This window comes from Hyalella azteca, unplaced genomic scaffold (assembly GCF_000764305.2).
Source record: "Hyalella azteca isolate HAZT.00-mixed unplaced genomic scaffold, Hazt_2.0.2 contig10446, whole genome shotgun sequence".
In the NCBI taxonomy this organism is placed as follows: Eukaryota; Metazoa; Arthropoda; class Malacostraca; order Amphipoda; family Hyalellidae; genus Hyalella; species Hyalella azteca.
The window spans coordinates 108,633-127,968 of record NW_025940486.1 but is presented as its reverse complement, the minus strand read 5'-3'; the positions used below and the strand labels follow the sequence as shown (position 1 = coordinate 127,968).

At 39.7% G+C, this 19,336-nt stretch overlaps 1 protein-coding gene across 1 annotated transcript in view; it reads left to right on the top strand.

Annotated features, from left to right (window-relative positions):
• LOC108682652 overlaps positions 1-17,794 on the top strand; it is a 32,549-nt gene extending 14,755 nt beyond the window's left edge. The window contains exon 4 of the mRNA XM_047882433.1: positions 17,729-17,794. Within this exon, the coding sequence (XP_047738389.1) occupies positions 17,729-17,794 (66 nt within the window). The remainder of the gene's footprint in view (positions 1-17,728) is intronic.
• Positions 17,795-19,336: the final 1,542 nt, after the last annotated feature.

Genomic DNA, 19,336 nt, shown 5'->3' with positions numbered 1-19,336 from the left:
GGGAGAAACTACAAGTGGCTTCAGCTCTCAGCTTCCTGCACCTCTTGACACTACACTTTGTTGGCGGCTCGTTGCCACTGAGTCCATTTATAGTTCTGTTCGATGTACTGTGATTGAAGAATTCTTACCGATGCAATAGGTAAAAGAATTTAGTAAAATGATAATTATTACTAGAAAATTTAATGCAGAAATAATTTGGTTTTGTTGTTACATTGGGAAATGAATAGCTTCTTGAATTTCAATTCTTGCATCTGAACCCAGTGTTTTTTTTTATTTGATTCATTTCTTACCCATACTTTTGAATTTAATGCTCCTTCTTCTACTAACTTGTTGGGAAAAACGAAATTAAGTGAACAGATGATAAACATTCTCCCACGCTCGTCGTTTCTTCAGCTGGAAACAAATTACCCTACGCGCTGGTCTCGTCCTCGCTGTCCGTCGTTACGCTGGCTGGTCGTCAGCGGTTAGTCTTCAGTCACGTCCCAAGTGCATCATTTCCTTGCTCGTCTTTCTCAAGTTGCTGGTGCAGTGCAAATAAGACTGTTTACGCCAACTCTACGTTGAATTCTTTCTGACAACACGGCGTGCGTTTTAGCTTGCCCTCCCTTTGTTCACAGAGACTTCGACTGAGCTAAGAAGGATGCTGCTACTCAAAAGAATGTATATTCGTGCCCCTGTAGATACTGACTTGTGACACCTCATGAGCTTTGAAAACATGAGATAATTTATTTCTTTATATTTTGATAGGAAAATATAGCAAACCTAAATCTGTGAATTTTTATTGTAGTGCTCAGATAACACCGATATTATTCCGAGAGTGATTGTCTGTGAAACTTTGATTTATTCCATTTGAGGTGTTCTTCGTGAGCTGATGATTTTACTATTTGCGCTGGGCAAACGGAAAGCATCGAAAAACCTGAAGTTCGCCGCTAATTATGCAAATTGTTTACGTGTTATGTTTTCGACTTTTCTCACGAAATGATGTGTATTAATGCTCTAATTCATTATAGTTGACTCGATCATTGATTGCAAGCGATACTCTCATCTTGAATTCACACAACAATTATTATTATTATTATTATAGCAGAAATTTCCTGAGTATTTAGCCACAAACGACTATTCTTTATGCGAAATATGGCTTTCGCATCTCCAGAGAGCAAGAAAATTTCCTTACCTAGCGGCGCTAGTGCATGCGTACATCCGCTCGCATTGTCCATTCATTTGTATATTGTCTGTTGTTTACGCGCTGTGCGCGACTCCCTCTGTGTAATCCTACCCCCACCTTTTGTCCCCGAATCCGAGTTTAAAAATTTGTATGCTTGCGGAAGTGGAGTTTTGTATTCACCTCCAGAAGTTCGGCTCGAGAAAAATATTCCATATAATGATGTGACTGCGTCATGATTTTTCAAAATTTTACCAGGGAACCGATGCTTATTTCGGCTAATACTTATAATCCACTGGAAAATTTGTACTGTTTTTGGTGATGACGACCTTGGGACAGCGTTGAATTGCCAGTGGTAAAATTGCTGCTTCATATATACTTTAATTACATGATCAGTAAATACTCGTTATGCGCTAGCTTTGTTTGTTGTGTTTAAAATGAATGTCTATGCACGTCGCGCTCTGGAACTTGTTGGAACCTGTCCTACAGAAACAGTTTAGTGGTGTTCGCTATTGACGACCTGAGGCGCCGCTCTTCCCACGGGATCATCAACGGCTGTCGTATCCGACTTCCGCTCAACCGTCCTCCATGCCGGACGTGGGTCCGCTCCTTGACTCCGACACGCCTTTCCCCCATTCAGTCCTGTGAGAAACGCAAATTTTAAGCAATCTATTTCATTCGGGAAAACGAATTGCGTACGATCAAACGAGTACCTGAAGACGCGAACGTAGTTTTTCTCTGAAGTACGCATGAGGCCGCGTTCAAATATTCAAATGTTAAAACAGAACGAGTGTAAACTGGTGTCTTAAATCTTGCCTCAATCGGGTGATTTGTACCGTATCGTATAACTACTACTGTGAGTTTTCGTACTAAAGCGATTCCATTTTATGGGGCTCTGACTAGGAGACAAAGTAAAGGATATGTGAGGCTGACCTTCAGATAGACAATGATGGAGTCGGCGTGCGTCCCCGAGCGCGGCGACCGAAAATTTTCTGGTCTCGCTCCACAAATCGCAGAAATTTGCGAGGCTGCGTGAGCGACGCTGAAGTCGTCGTATCCATTATTGTATTGGAGAATTAAAGTTGAATTTGCGGCCGGAAGCAAAAGCGCCTATTATCCCAAGCCTTGTAATGATGGACTCCGACTTGCCGAGTAATTTACGAAACGCGTATTGGAGACAAATTTTTAAGGCCGTCTGAAATTGGTTTTACTTTTATTTTTTCATTTATCCTCACGACCATTAAGAAATTTTTAAAAGAATACTACAAGTAATTTTAAATCGCCTCAGTTGAATGCCATTTATGATCTCGAACTCTAAATTGGTATTGTTTTGCCGTGAATATGATCAAGGAAAATTCTTTGAACCGAACTAAATTCTTCTGGAAAGGAAATTGTTAGCATGTGCATATTATTTTAGCATATGAAAATCATAACACTTTTTTGGTAGAGGTTTTTATCACTATCAGCGACCCTACAAATATAGTCTTAGTACAATGCACGTGATTAGGAATATTGGCAGGCATGGTCCTCTCATCACGCTCTTGTTAGAAGTAATTGTCTTGAAATGAAGCACACGGCCGAACTAACAAAGGCACTTCATTATACACCCTGCAATTTTCATGCATGGCCGGAAGCGCTGCACCTGCTCTAGCGTGGTCGGACCATCCAACAATAACGAGTTTACGTGAAAAACTCCAACCTTGGAACCGGGAAATTTTATGGCTCACGATGAGTTTTTTTCCATAGATTAACGTTTTATTTCACCCCAAACCGGATTCATAGCAAATTGCGACACTTCTTCAAGTTCTACCTCAATATTGTCGTGCTTATGCACCGTTTTCGCTGCAATTCACGCGCCATGTGATAAATTTTCTCTAAGTTTCCCCAGCTTCAGGGTTCGTTTCAATGTTTTATACGTCTCAGGGTTCCATCGTTTTATACGTCGAAGGGTTCCATCGTCGAGCCATCTATTGTACTGCTTCCTTCAAAGAATCTCGCAGCATTCCTGTAAGCAAGCGGGCTGGTATCCCGCTGCAGGGCGCGTGAAATATGCTATGACGCGGCTCAGTGACGGCCAAAGAGGTCCTTGTGCTGCCTCGTCAAGTACACAGCTATAGTGCGCGCCGTACTTGAGGACTGAGGGCGCTCTGTGTTACCGCGGTCGTCCGTGGGCAATGCGATTGCCGTATTTGTGTGTCATTTTAGCTTTGTGTTGTTTAAGGCGGTACTAAGGTTTTTCTTTTACTTCAGGTTTATCTTGAGAGGTTCTGAATTCCGTTATCAATAATTAATACTTTACTATATTTTACAGATATTTCTACATTCTGGTTTTAAGGTTACGCTATAGGTATTTAGATTATTGTATTTTGCTAGACCCTGTTGTGCTTGTGAAAATTTTTATTACCGGTACTGTGAAAAGGAAATTTTGATTCAGAATTGGAGGTTGCACACACAGCATAAATTTGTTTCACAGCATAATTCAATTTTTAAACCAAACCGCGGAAGTAGAGTAGTCGGCTGCGATGAACAGCGTTGTGTCAAACCGAACCGTCGTTGACCTGCGTTCATCAGAAGCATCGAAGTATTTGGCAAAAGTTCCAGTGCAGTCAGCGAGTCTGACATTTTGTCACCACAAACTCCACTCAACAAACGGGTACAAAAACTGCGGCTTCTGTAAAGGAATTTCCTTGCTTTCTTCTGGAGTTAACAGCGTCTACAACTGCTTACTTAGTGTTACTTCTCCACCTCAAGCTGAGATCAATTTCTCAAATTGCAAAACGTATCGTAGAGTCAAGAAGTGCCAGCTTAAAGCTCTCAACCAGAAGGTTTTCTGTCGCCAGTCTTACTGTAGAGCGAAACCATACGACCGACCGCGCAGTAAAATGAACCCGCTTTATGCCAGCTCCGTTGACAAGATGGGTGTCCTTTTTGGGACTTCATACCTTGTAGATCCTCAGTTGTCACTTGAAGATTATCCATTTACTAAAAGAAGTAGAACAGAATCCAAGCAAAAACCTCCAGTAATTCATAGCAGATTCGGCCTGCATTATCCTGTCGCTAAGTTTGATTTTGCACCCTTATCTGCCAAGTTGAATTGTAATGAGCCAGCATCCACTTCGACGTATGATCATCAGTCTAATCATACCAAATCAAATTCACTTAAACAAGAGGAAATAAATGAGAAGCGTGATAAGTTTTCAACAATCGTACCACCGTACACTGAAGGAGACAAAATGATGATATCTTATTCTAAAATTGCAAGACCTTCAAATCGAACCGCTGTGCAACGATCCTTGTCTATGTCCACTGATTCAAGCGAGTCAATTTCAAGAGAGCCTAGAAATATTCGTAAATTTAAAGCTTATACTTCTGATAAATCAATGCCAGATTTGAGCAATAAGTTCCCTTCAGTAAAAAGTTCCAGGACGATTTATACTGCCGATGTTGGTAACTGGCAATCTCTCGCTACGAATGACAGCTCGTCTCGACCCAGCGGCGTACACGAATTTCGAAGTCAAAATACAGAACAGCATTACGAGTGCATATTCCCTCTCCCTGATGATGCTATTGTTGATTCTAAATGTGTGAGTAAGTATAAAAATGGATGTGCTGAATTGAATAATATTACTGAAAATGGAAGTGAAAGCTCTTCGAAGAAAGCTAATCAGAAAGAAAAAATTAATAAATTACGACGATTCACCACAAGCATATTACCCTCACCTTTCCTTGGATGGTTACAACCAAAGGATGCGATAAATTTAACCGACCTTCCTAAACCGAGTGCACAGACAAATACAGTCCATCTGATCTCTAATAACACTGTGCCAAATAGCAAAAAAGAACACATCTACGTAAACGTGATCAATGGGCAGGCCCTTGATGGTGGATCATCTACAACGAAGTTAATCTTAGTAAATGAGAAATCCAACAATAAATCTAGCTTGGTAAGTTGCACATCTTCGACCAAGTCTCGCCCCTGGACGCCGGTGCCCGCTCCGAGGACCGTGTTCTCCTCGCTGCGGTCTCCTATCGCCGCAATCAAGTTCCCTACTCCGCGCTCGCTACGCAAGCAATACGGTAAAGCTCGACGTCCGGTAAGCCCTGAAATCTCAGAACATCCGTCAGAGGAGCTTGTTCATGTCGAGGGGTCGCCTACTGGGCCAAGGTTTCTACAGACGGCCCAGTTTGAGACGAAGAACCGCAGTACGTCAGCGCTGCAGGTTAAAACGACTGCTATTATACATGAAGAACGATTGCACGTGGAAGAGGATGCTGCGGGTTCGTTAGCCGGTGCATGTTGTGCCAACGACGCAAAAGATGGACGTATGGAAGACGAGAATTTTCCCACACAGACCACAATGTCTGAAGACGAAGCTTGCAAAAGTAAAGCTTCAGAAGATGACGAGTCTATTGCAGACGATAAATGCCGTCGAGAGGTCTCTCATTTTACGCCATCAAAACTGGTCAAAGACTTTCCCCATTACGCCAATATTCCGTGGATCACCACTCCCTTGTCACAGACTCCTGAGACAGTTTTATGCGAAAACGCGCCGAATTGCGCGAAAGGATGCAGCTGCAATCCAGAATGTAATTCTTTCCTGCCTATGACAGAAAAAATGTTTATGCCTATTCAACGGGTAGAAAATTGCGATGTTCTCGAAGACCATTTCAGTAATGTTAATAGCAGCTCGTCTACACCACATGAATCGTTGAACTCCAAGACTTCACCGGAAAATCCTTCTGAAAAAATATCCTCCACCAACATATCAAACCCAGGTTATGGAAGGATGTTTTTCAAAGGCCTTCCAATTTCAATAAATGAGAGTCAACAGTCTTCACAAATGATGGATAATTCTAAGTTAATTATTTTGGATGATGAGGAAATCTCGGATGTTTCAAACAACGCTTCTGCCAGTACTGTCTCAAAAATCACATTTCTTCCAAGAGATCCAAACAATTCGGCATTCTCGCCGCTGTCATCATCCATTTTGGACGAGTTGTGTGAATCTGACTCCCAGGATGTGAACACGACACCTAACAATGCGAACGTCTCCACACCAAGTATAGGCAGTATTTGGTCAGCTGCGTCGGTCAACACAATCGTGCGTAACCCTAATTTCCGGACGCCTGTTTCACCTGCATCGAAAGTTATTCGCGCTCGAAGCGCTAATTCTAGTCCTGAGCGAACGTGCAAAGTCCGAAGGAACATCTTCCCTGAATTTCCTGACTCGAATAAAGATTCTGAAAATGAATGGGAGGCATTGAGTCTTTTCAATTTCAATTTAGATAATGATACGCAGTCTGAAATCGTCAACGAGGTTAGCCAAAACGCCAAAAATTCGGCTGCTGACATCGTGCCAGAAACTCCACTCATTGGCTGGAAGTCCCGTTTGCAAAGCAAACTCTATAAGAAAAGCCCTGCAAGGTGGTACTCAACCTGGTCTGTTGGTCATCGAAAAGAAAGAGGGAAAATTAATATCAACTGGGCAGGCGAGAAGAATGAAGGACTCGTTGCTATAACAAACAAGACCATCGATTTTGGACATGCACACTCGTTCACAGCCATCAATGACCAGGTGAGAGTACTGCTTCAATGTTAACATATTTCACTTGTGTAACTCCCGATTTTTTTTTAAATTGCACCTTTGCCTCTAATGATCTACAATTTTCTGTTATGCTATAATTAGTAACAAAGACGATTGCTACCATTTGCTTACAATAACCAATCACCTCCCCAAATAACCATACCAATAAGCAATCACGTTTGTCGACTGGCGAGCAAGACTTAACAATTGGCTCTCTCACACGCTAATGAGCTCAGCAGTCACAGGTACATTTATAACGAGATACTTTTATACCGTTTTCCTACTATAAAATTTTTGTACGCTTCTTCCACTGTTGAGCACGGTTTAGTACATAAGTTATGGTGGATCAATAAATTGAATTGCTTGATCAATCGCGCTCAAATTTATGTCTAAATCATAATTTACTTTGTGACAGCAACTCATAGTAATGTTTTATTGTAGTTTGTCCCTCTACCAGTTGAAAGAAAAATGTTTTTGAAAAAAGAAAACTTCTCTCTTGAAGGTAAACTTAAATATTGTTCTCGAATCTTCCTGTAGGTTTTTTGCTTTGAAAACAATGCCTTCATTGATACACCCAGTACTGTTGTGCACACAATTAATTAATCCACTTAAGATATACAAGAGAACAAACTTTTTTCATTCGTATTGTTGATAGGGTTTTTTATCGCACTGATTTCCATTCACTTTAATTTTAAATTAAACGTACTATTACAAATAATGTCGACGGAGGAAAACTCATTGGATCTAACTAAATATTTTCTGTTTTAGCTGTGGTTGTCGATAGTAGTCGATAAGTTTGTCACTAGGATTTCTGATGCTGTCCTTGGCTCTCTCTCTCTCTCTCTCTTGCGCACGGCAGATCTCATGACCTCTGTTAACATTTGTTCCTTGGTTCAAGTTGGTTGTCTCTACTCTCTCCCTTCTCTGGTCTATCATCACGCAATGATAGTGGGACTTCAACGATGCTTCCTTCTCGATATTTTCCGTGTGTTGTTCATTTGTGATGAGAGAATTATTGTGGCCATTATTAATTTTTAACTTGTGCTTATTGTTTCCGCCACAATGTATTCACTTTTTGACTACCATTAACATTAAGGTTACCTTTGTCTTGCTGGAATTGAGAGTTATTTTCATATATGCACTTGTTCCTAGCCCCTAGGCTATATAAGGGTGCACAAATATAGTTTATCGCGATTCAAACCACAAAGAACAATACTCAAAGGATAGCCTTTTATTTGTATTTATTGGCCGTGAATAAATGGCTAGTGATTATGACCTGTATTACCGAATTAATCTGGTAATTACCTGTCGAGCTACTCGAGCTCCAGGACGTGACGCAGCATAACCAAGCTTTTAGTTACGCAATGCAACCGATCCTGGCGTTTCGTTGAGAAGATTATTTTTAAGCAATGCCTGCAAGACTCTTGTGTGTACTCATTACAAATTATTTTGGTTACTGACGGAGTTCTTTTTGTATTGGGCCACAACCCATTGGGCCCCTTTTTGTATTCTTTGGTTTCCTGTGAGAATATTATCACTTGTGACGGTAATAAATAAAAAGTATATTCAAATACTCATTTTTCGTTGTATGTGAAAAATAATAGCTTCGTCCCATTTGGAACCGGGCTATATATTTCATGATCTAAATGACTTTAGAAACATTTTATCACGCAATACCATATACAGCATTAAAACTACTCAATTTATCGATAAAATTCTGCATCTGACTCATAAATAATATATTTTTAGAACGAATTACTCATCTTTCTCCGCTATGATATCAAGCCGCCCTGTCTGACACTTGGTTCCTAATGGAACCGCTCGGCATTAATGGGTTAACGCATTCACTTTAGCTGAGCTTGTTTTCGTTTAGCATTTCTCTTTTAGAAATGCATTTTTGGAAGGAATTAACTACTTCTTAATAATGGCTTACTCAGGCATTCGTCGCATTGCTACACAGACAGCTTTAGGGATGCATGCNTTATGGCTTACCCAGGCATTCGTCGCATTGCTGGGCAGACAGCTTTAGGGATGCATGCAACGAGCTGCTGAGACCCCAACAACAGAGACAAATTGTGACCGGTCTTCTCATGTTTGGTTTGACGACTTGAGCTTGATGACGATTGTACGTCGTCAACATCGATACTTAGTTGTTTGCACAGGTGCAAGCTTTCAAACGCTATGTAGGTGACATTATTATTAGTTATGCATGAAGTTGTTCACTTGTAAAAATAAAAAAATCGTTGATTGCGTTGAACAATGGAGGTAATTTTCGCCAAAACCCGTATATAACAGCCTAAGACATCGTAAGCATGCCGTCCATTTCTTTTGTGAATAGATTTTACTACACTTATTCCAATCAAGTATACGTTCTAATGCACTTTTCCTTCCTTCTTTTTCGAAGTATTACACGCTGATCCCCTATTATTTGCGTACCTAGTCTTTCCACTAATGATACTGTGAACGTCAAATAAGTCACAAGTTCTATTGTATTTTCGCAACCATGTAATACTTTTAACTTTTTTTAATTACCTTATTTAGATCGGATATAAGTATTAAAATCACTTGGCTGCTTAAGTCGCAAATTTACCAGGAATTTAAAAGTAAAGAAAATAGTCAAAAATTTCACCATTTCTTGTAAGCGAAAACGTTTCGGAGTCCAGCTCCATCTAATGTCCTCAAGTTTAGATGAATTGTTTGAATATGAATTTTAGGCTACTAATTGTTTGTACCTGTGATCTAGCCTTCTAGGTTTTGAACTGACGATGGAGCTGGACTCCGAAACGTTTTCGCTTATAAGAAATGGTGAACTTTTCGGCTATTTTCTTTACTTTTAAATTCCTGGTTTAATTACCTTGAAGTAACTACAATTTATATATCATTTGGGCGCCCGAACGTCAGGCGTGATCTATTTGTTGTATTGAACTAACGTGACATAGCGTGCAGGAAACGTACGGCATTAATTGCTCAAACCCGACATTCTCTGTGGTTGCCACTATTTTTTTTTGTATATTATGATGGCAGTGCAAGAGTATGTACGTATGAGCGTTAACGTGATTTGGTTCACAGTGCCCTCGTCACACGCGTTTCTTAATGTTTTTGAACAAGGAAGAGCAGGCATTTGAGGAGTCCTGATATGAACCGGTGTGTCGTTCTTGAAGCTTCTGACGTACCTCGGTACCCTTTCTTTATTGCGTTTATTTTAATGTAAATGCAAATGTGCCATATATGTTGACGGCAGCGGACGATAATCCATTTGCTAGCACGTCAAAGAGTTTCACTCATATCGGCCGAGATACGTATTAGGTTTTGGGCGAGGAAATAATGGCGTCCCGAATGAAAAATTATTTACTTCAATGAGTAATCAAGACCATAAGAACATGTATCTCAAGGAGCAAACTTCTTGTGAGAATGCAAATTACTGTTTTAATTTACAGTAAAACCTGCCACTCACTACATTTATTTAAAAAATTTTGTAATTCGTTATTTTAGGTCACTTTTACGTTCCGTTACGTCTTTTTCTCAGTTGAGGCAACTCTCTGTCTGCCTTGGTAAGAACTCTAATTTATTCTTGATTATGTAAACAAGTCCCCTTCTCACCTGCATTTGTTAGCTATGAACTTTATAATGCACTTATGACGTTAGCTCGTTACCTTAATATATCTTTCTCATGCGTATCTAAAACCCTAAAAAAGTTAACACTACTATCACAAATTTACGCAGTTGATGAAGGTGGACCAGATCAATGACAGTGGGAATCTTTTCATTTGATGAATCCGATTCGCCCCAAGTCAAGTGAACCAACCATACACAGCTTTTAACTTTATGAACGCGTTTCAAGATCACTTGAGTGCCCTAAGTATTGAGGTTACTGAGCAGTGGGTTCAGAATTAATGTCTTCTCCTTTTGATGGTTCTTTATGTTGTTGTCCAGCTTTTTTATTGAATACGTTGGTTTTGGTAAATACGTTTGAAAAAGCTTATACCTAATGAGAGGAACTCGTTCTCCTGTCTTGATCTTCGAATGGGTAGCTGAGTGACTATATATACAGAAGTTAAACAACGTAAGGGAAACAACTGAGAAATCCACAAAATATATTTTAGTATGGTGTAGGTCGACCTTTTGCGGCAATTACAGCCTCTATTCTCCGAGGCATTGAATCATACAAATTGTGCATTCCAAAGGAGTTTGAACCCATTCTGCAGTTAAAACTGCATTCAGCTCTTTTAAAGACTAGGCGGCGGGAATCGACTTCTTACTTGCATCTCTAAAATCGACCATGTATGCTCGATAATATTCAGCTCTGGTGATTGTGGTGGCCAAATGAGATGCTCAACTTCATTAAAATGTTTTTTTTGGGCCATTTTTTAACAATTCCAGCTGTATGGCTCGGGGCATTATCATCTTGAAAGATGGCATTCCTTTTCGGAATCAGTGCTTGAACCACTGGATAAACTTGGTCTTCCAAACAAAAATCCTAAATAGTCACGGCTGTTGATTCTTCCACGAAGAGAAATAATTGGTCCGCTGGATTTCCAAGAAATAGCACCCCAGATAATCACAGATTCCCAACATGTTTTACGGTTGGGAGGAGGCAGTCGGGATTAAGTCACTCTTTTGGCTGTCTCCAACCGTAAACTAAACCAGAGTTTGGAAATAAGATAAACGATGATTCGTCAAAAAATCATATTATTCCACTGATCGAGGAACCAATTCTAGATGTTTTTACACCACTCTAAACGCTTTGAAGCATTTGTATTTTATCAATGACAGTGGGAATCTTTTCATTTGATGAATCCGATTCGCCCCAAGTCAAGTGAACCATACACAGCTTTTAACTTTATGAACGCGTTGCAAAATCACTTTAGTGTCCTAAGTATTGAGGTAACTGAGCATGTGGGTTCAGAGTTATGTCTTCCCTTTTGATGGTTCTTCATTTGTTGTTAAGCTTTTTAGTTGAATACGTTGGTATGGTAAATATGTTTGCAATAAAGCTTATACCTAGTGAGAGGAACGCGTGAGAGGAAATCGACCATATATGCTCGATAATATTCAGGTCTGGTGATTGTGGTGGCCAAATGAGATGCTCAACTTCATTAAAGTGTTCCTTGTGCCATTTTTTAACATTTCCAGCTGTATGGCTCAGGGCATTATCATCTTCAAAGATGGCATTCCTTCACGGAATCAGTGCTTGAACTATTGGATGAACTTGGTCTTCCAAACAAAAATCCTAAATAGTCATGGCTGTTGATTTTTTTATGAAGAGAAATCATTGGTCCGCCGGATTTCCAAGAAATAGCACCCCAGATCATCACATGTCTCCCGACATGTTTTACGGTTGGGAGGAGGCAGTCGGGATTAAGTCACTCTTTTGGCTGTCTCCAACCGTAAACTAAACCAGAGTTTTGAAATAAGATAAACGATAATTCGTCAAAAAAACATATTCCACTGATCGAGGGACCAATTCTAGGTGTTTTTACACCACTCTAAACGCTTTGAAGCATTTGTATTTAAAACCAAAGGTTTTTTAATTGCAGGTCTTCCATAGAATCCAGATCTGTGCAGCGCTCGGCGGACAGTCATATGTGAACTGGGTTTTAGAAATGTCCAATCCATATTGAGGTCTGCAGTAATTTTAACAGCCATGTTCTTTCGATTGTCCCTCACAATTCGATTTAGGTACCGACGGTTCCTTCCAGACAACTTCGACTTTTGGCCAGACCTGTGCTTTGATGAGGACGTTTTTCCATCTCTTTCAAAAGCAGTCATTACTTTTGAGAGAGTACCCCTGTAAACGTCAAGCATTCGGGAAGTTTCTGTCACACTAGCTCCTGCCATAACGAGCACCAACAATTTGGCCTCTTTGAAAGTCAGAGAGGTTTGTTATTTATGGGTTATCTGAAAAAATTATTTAAAATATCTGTGCAAAGATAAAATATCAATTAGCAACAACAATAAACAATAAAACTTAAAAATTTCGCGTTTTCATTGATATAACATGTTCAAAAATTACGATATCAAAATGTCAAGCGTTTCCCTTATTTTGTACAACCCCTTTAACTGAAGGCGTAACCGGGCCTTTTGTACTTACTCCTGTATTTAGAACCACAAAAAAGTGAAGCGGAATTGATAGCTGTACAGCCTTACTTGCAGAAATGTCATGGTCCAATAAGAACGCAAAAAATTATATTTTTCCTGTGAAAGGGGGAAAACGCCTTGCAGCAGAAAAATTTATACCTGACGTCTGACTAACGTGGTTACACCAAGAGTTGGATATGATTACATGCACTTTATTGATAGCTTTTTACATGCACCCTGTAGTATGATAGTTTGCTAACAATAGTTTTTTAACGAAATTAAACCGCTCTGCAGCCATTAGAAGCCGAGGTTTCAGGAGCCAGTTATATAGTGGCATTGAAATTCTAGTTGTTTTGCCGCCAACAATGTATTGTGGGCTTCTAATTTAGGGAGCGAAACCTCATACACTCGCAGCCGTTTGTTCTCATTTTGACATCTGGCTACCGCGGTCCTGCTCGCGTCCGGCGTGCAAGCCCCCGTCCTCCACTCGCCCGCCTCAACAACCGACCAGTCGTGTTTCTGAACGCATCGTGCAGGGGGTAACCGCTGTATTTCTGTAGTGGGCCGTGAGCAAGCTACATCTTTTTTCAAACGAATGGTACCGATTTTTAAGAATATTTTTGATTAATTCAATGTACACTGGAGGATTTTCTGTATGAGGATCATTTTCTCCAATGTATGGCCAGTAAAATTTGTGAAAAAACTGTGTTAGGATGAAATTGGAGCCAATTTTTAGAGTCCAAGTGAAAATACAAGATAGTAAATGGAGAAGGCACGTGAGTGCATTCCATGCTTCATACGACGCACCTGCGATTTCTGCTTGAAATCGAAAATGTGGAGTGCAGCTTGCATCAGTTGTTTCGTGACAGCTTTGATGCTCTATAATACAGCTGCAACAATTCTGACATTCTCGACCAAGAACTTGCGTCAGTGATAACATTTTCTTATTTATAGTAAAGTGTAATAGTCGTGAGATCCCATGAGTGTTGCTTCCCCATCCCACACCTCGTAGCCAATATTCTGTCTTGTTTGTCGAAAGGTCGGGATTTAATAGTTTGAGGTGGCCAATTATTATCGTCAGTTTTCGTGTCTGTATGATTTTAAATAATTTACAGTTGTAAATTATTTAGTGTCACTTCTTGAGCTCAGCTTGTTGTGCTTGTACATTGATCCGCGTTTATTTTTTAATAGTCCGTCCCGGACCAGTTGCTCTCTATAATCACAGAATGCACATCACGTCTCGTGTGCCACGCTGGTTGAATACGGGAAGTCTGATGTTGACCGTAAATTTTACATTTTTTGGTTCGATGAAACTTGGTACGGATCCCTCAAAAATATCGTCTAAGGACAAGATACAGATTGCTGTGTTGAGCTTGACAAAACTACATTACACCGTTTACAAATCTCATGAAAGTTTAGTACGGAATTTCCGAATTTCGTGGCTGTACATATATAGTAAGGAATATTCCTTTGTTAACTTAATCAGTTTGTTTAACTTACAAAAACATTTCTTCGAAAATTTTCAAAGTTTTCTCTGAATTAAATTTTTTCCTGTGAGAATTAAAAATATTTGAGTTATCAATTAGCCACGGCATGAACATCAATAGGAGCACCTAAGTGCAATTTTCCTCTGTTTTAGGTCGCGCGCAGGCAATTTCTAAAGACCCCGTTTCGTGTGATTTCAGTGCCGTGTCACTGCAGTCCCTGACTGATAATTTAGTTAGCGTCCGTGTAACGGCGAACGAAAAAAAGTGTCTTACTAACCGCGTTGTCTTCGATCGTGTCGAGGTTTTTATGCTCCCATCATAGAAAACTACATGGACATACTGGCGAATGTTGGGTTTGTTGTTTCTGTGAATGCGCTTAACCCTCGTCCTAATGTCGCTTTCATAACAAGGCAGCTCTTCGTACTCCCGTAAAATTGCTATTCAGGATTTGAATTACATGCTTATATCCATATCATGCATATCTATGTGTATAATCGATTACAATATTCAACAAGTATAATCACTGCGTATTAATATTGATGAATCTTTTGCTCACATTACCCGAACAAATAATCGATCGTCGGTACGTTTATAAATACTTATTTATTAGTCTAACGATTTTTCATTAATTGACGAGCGTTTCTCGTAGAGTTGAAAAAATATTTAACAGCAATATGAGCTTAGCGCTCTAGCTTCTTAGATGGGATAGTCAAGAGAAGTTTTTAAAGTATCGATTCTTACCACGAGATACGATATTTGTTTGTTGTTCATTTTACCCCAAGATCGATTGGAAAAGAGACTGTGATATTAACTAAAATTTGTTTGTGTTTCTTTTTTTTCGATCAAGACCAAATTTGGGAATTCTATGGCACTTCTCTACACTCATTTTTTTGTTCTATCAGTTTGCAATTGAAGAGGTACGTGAATGAACTAATAAAAATAATGTCTCTCACCTCAATTAACAAGTTTGATGAAAAATTTCGCGCTTTAATATGATTATTTTTATTCAATTCCAAGATTCAACTCTATTTTGACCTATTTTGAATTTGTTTTAATTTTAAAATTATTGTAATCGTCCCACGTGCCGTCTAATTTTCGTTCAAAGCAAAAAAAGCAGACTGAGCTCTGTGACTCTAAGCTTTACGCACTCAAGTGAGTGTGCTTATTTGGTCCGCAGCTACACAACTGAGCCTCCACTGTTAGAACTCCTCCAGCCCTCCTCAGCTCGAACCTCACGATGTCCGCCCCTCGGACATGCCGCTCAAACTTGGCACTTTCCTTGCCTCGGGTCGGGCAATGCGACGACGCGTGTTGCGTACACTGAGCGCCGCCGTTGACCTAATTCAGTTATCGTTACTTACACCTGCTTGTCAAGTCTGTCGTATATCTTCTCGATTACTTTTGCTTACCGGAAAGATCGACTTGTTTGTTTCATTGAGTTTCATTTATTGCTCCAATTTTCAAAGTAATTTATGTTCATACGAAGGTTTTGAATCTTGTTCATTGGAATTTTGCATCGACCGAAATATTAAAGCAATTACGGGCTTTGTGTGTAAAATATGCAAAGGTCATTGACTCAATGCATTCGTCATGGCCTTTCAAGTCCAATTTCAAATTTAATACTATTAATCCAATCCAATTTCAAGTTTAATACTATTTTACGTAATACCAGTAATCCAGTGTAATGCTGGGACGTTAAGCTGTGCACGATGCACGATGAGAGTAATCTTTTAATCTCGTGTTCATAAAAACAGGATCCAATAATCGGCTCGAGTTACGCATGCCCATTCTTGCATAACCTATGCGTGCAAACAAAACTTCTGCTAGTCTTGCTTATCAAATAAAGCTTTTTCGACAGCGTGTGCTTAAGGCTTTCCCAGTACAAGTTTCGAATATACTTTGTCTCTGAATTTCTTACCGAACCTGCACTAATAGAGTGAACAAGTTAAATTACGCGTTTAAATAGTTTAACATGGCGATATAGGTTTAGTGGTCGCTTGCAATACTTACCAGCTTTGACTGCGTCAACATAGCTCTAGCTTATCGTGCGCACATCCTGTGAATGTCCGTTGTTGTTCTCTCATTTGTCTCAGTGTTGGTCTACATTGTCAGAGCACATGCAAGCGGTGCAATGTGTCGAGTTTGATCCCCAATTGTGTGACGATAACGCAATAAAAAACAATAGTTTAGCTGTTTTTTTTGCAAATTTTGAAAGAACTGATCCATTTGGGAAATTTTTCGATAAATTGTGTTTTAAAATTTACATTTTTGCGGCTGTCCGAGGCATTCGTGTCTAAAAGTTATCATGACGCTTTTCAGTTTAGCAGTTCCTAGCTCTTCAGGCAGATGCCGTTGGTTTAGTTCAAACTCTGCGAAAAGCTCCAAAAATGTCCCCAAACTTCCAAAAAGTATTTCTAGGACCGCCAAAAGTATGCGCGAGGTAGGAAAGCTCACTCAGCCTTGCGACGACACACAACTCTTGGCAAGCCTTTCTACTGATAGCACGGAAAGCTTGACAAGCCGCGACCTGGGCCGCCGTGGGTCTCTTGCTGTTGCCTGTGGCTTAAACTCTGACACAATTGTGTATGATCCGGTGCAGGATAAGTCTGTCATACGAAGAACTACGAGTGTCAGCCAAAACTGCGACCATGCGCTTCGGCGACCCTTCTTGAATGCCTCAAATCGCTCCAGTCTTGACCTCGAGGGCGGACCATCAGACCGCGGGAGGTGCCCAGCCAGAAAGGTAGAGGTTGGATCAAACCTGTTCGTACTTAACCGGTGATGCTTCCCTATACAATGGAACGAAAGCCAGACACAAGCCATCTCTTTGCCATGACCCGAGACATTGATGACTGATATTAGAGTTTGAATAATTATTTCGACTCATTTTGTTGGACTGTTGTGAGGAGCAGTTAGTTTCTTAAAATAATGTCAACTAACACTTCAAAACTAAATCAGGAACTCGAATGACAGTTTGGGAACGCCTATTGAGCATCTCCGTGCGAACGCTGCCTGACCGATAGTTGCAAAGAGATCAATATGTGTTTCAATATTGATTTCACTAATGATTTTTTTGGGGTAATATTACTCCGGTGAACCAGTAATTTTAAGAATCAATAGTCTGCATGTACTATGAACAAAGTTGAAGTCGGCCTTTGCTATTCTGCACATTTTTTATTAAATCTGAAAACTATGTTAGTTAGTGTAATTCCTATCGATAGTTAGGCTTTCATTTGAAATGAAAAATATTAGAACGTTTTCTAACATTTCAAATCCTGTCATGTTTTGAGTATAACAAATTCGGCAGTAACTCGTAGTCGATTCGTAACTAACTAAATATTTAATTGGCTTGTTAAATTAGTTGCGGTATGTCAACTTAATTGTCTCCTAATTTTTTTCCAATTTTGTTTGTGCAGGTACGTCTTCGAGGAGGTCTGGAATTGTCTTTATCGCAAGCTTTTACAGCTTTCGTAAGTATATAGTATTACATGTAAGCTGATAATTCAATTTGATGGATATTATTTAAGAGGTTTTATTAGTTGTCATTCATCATGCATCTTCATCTAAACGATGGAACACTTCATTAGATGTAGTAATATTATCTTTCCCCATGACCAATTACAAAGCACGCTGATGTAAACATCTAATAAATTTAATACATTTCTAAAGTGTGCATATACAAAACAGCGCTATTTTAGTCCAGTTTGAGTTATTCAGTGCCAGTGTCAGGTCATGGGATTGATAAATTGTGTCATTGTCAAGTTTGAGTTTAGTAAACATAGCGTGCACTTCCGTGATGCTGACCGTGTGCTGACTCGGCGACTACCTCCACATGCTTTTAGGTCGTTTCGAGACGTTTGATGTTACAGAATTATAGTGTGACGCGCATAAACATCAATTCTTAAAGCAGGTGCACAATATTTTCTTTATAATTAAACAAAATTGTTAATTTGGCTGTTGTAGCGCTGTTTATTATTATTACTTTTATTTATTTATTTTTTTTGCGAAAGGTCATAGAAGGTGCGTACTTTCGAACTACACAGAAAACGACGATAGTTGAAACTTAGAAAAATCAAAGCTCGTTTATTTCATCAAGTTAAGCAGAAATTCTGCTGATTTATTAATAATTTTGCTACATTGTTGCCTAATTGTTCTGTTGGTAAAACATCAACTTCAAGGATTGTAATTTGTAACGCTTCAACATCAAGGATTGTATTGAGTAAGCTAACCCGTCGATCACAATGACCGTGATGGACCGCAAGTATATTTTTAAGCGTACGTGCTCCGCATTCAGAAATAATTTTATCGGCAACGAGCACTACAAACTTCAATAATTCATTCAAGTTCAGCACTGACGTTGGTTTTTTTATTAAGATCCTAAAGTTCCACTTCACTGAGTTTCGTGAATATTTTCTCATCATCCCGAGCATCCTCAACAAATCTATGAGACAACGATTATTTATTGTCAGCTCTGGACAACAAGAAACTAGATCTCCATTGATATTTATTCCTTACTTTTGTTCAGCTCTGACAAAGGAGGATGTTTTGAGCCTAGATGTCAGCCCCTTGAGGCAACGGGGCCTGTACATGTAGGGCGTTTTTTTATCAAGTATTACTTCCACTCAGGATCTTTTAGCGCAGTCCTCTACCCGCATTGAAGTAATGGCGTAGGCAGCGCGTTGCTCGCAGTCTTGAGTTAGCCTCCGTCGTGTGTGTGTCAGACCGCTCCTCCAGCCCACGGGGAAGAGAGTGTGCTCGGATTACTGATGGTTTTACGAGGGTTACTCCTTGAACTCGCCATTGCTTCACCTTCTTCCAAATATTGAGTGGAATACACTTCGTACCTAATGCTTGATTGTTTGGGGGCGTATACACGATGAACGTCGTGTTATTTCAACTCTTATATTAATGGCTAAAAGTTTACTGTGAATTGACTCTCGATTTAAACTTCGTTTGAACATGAATGATGCATATTTCCTTGTGTTCTCCTGGTGGGTGAAACCTTGAAATCGTTACCATGTTAG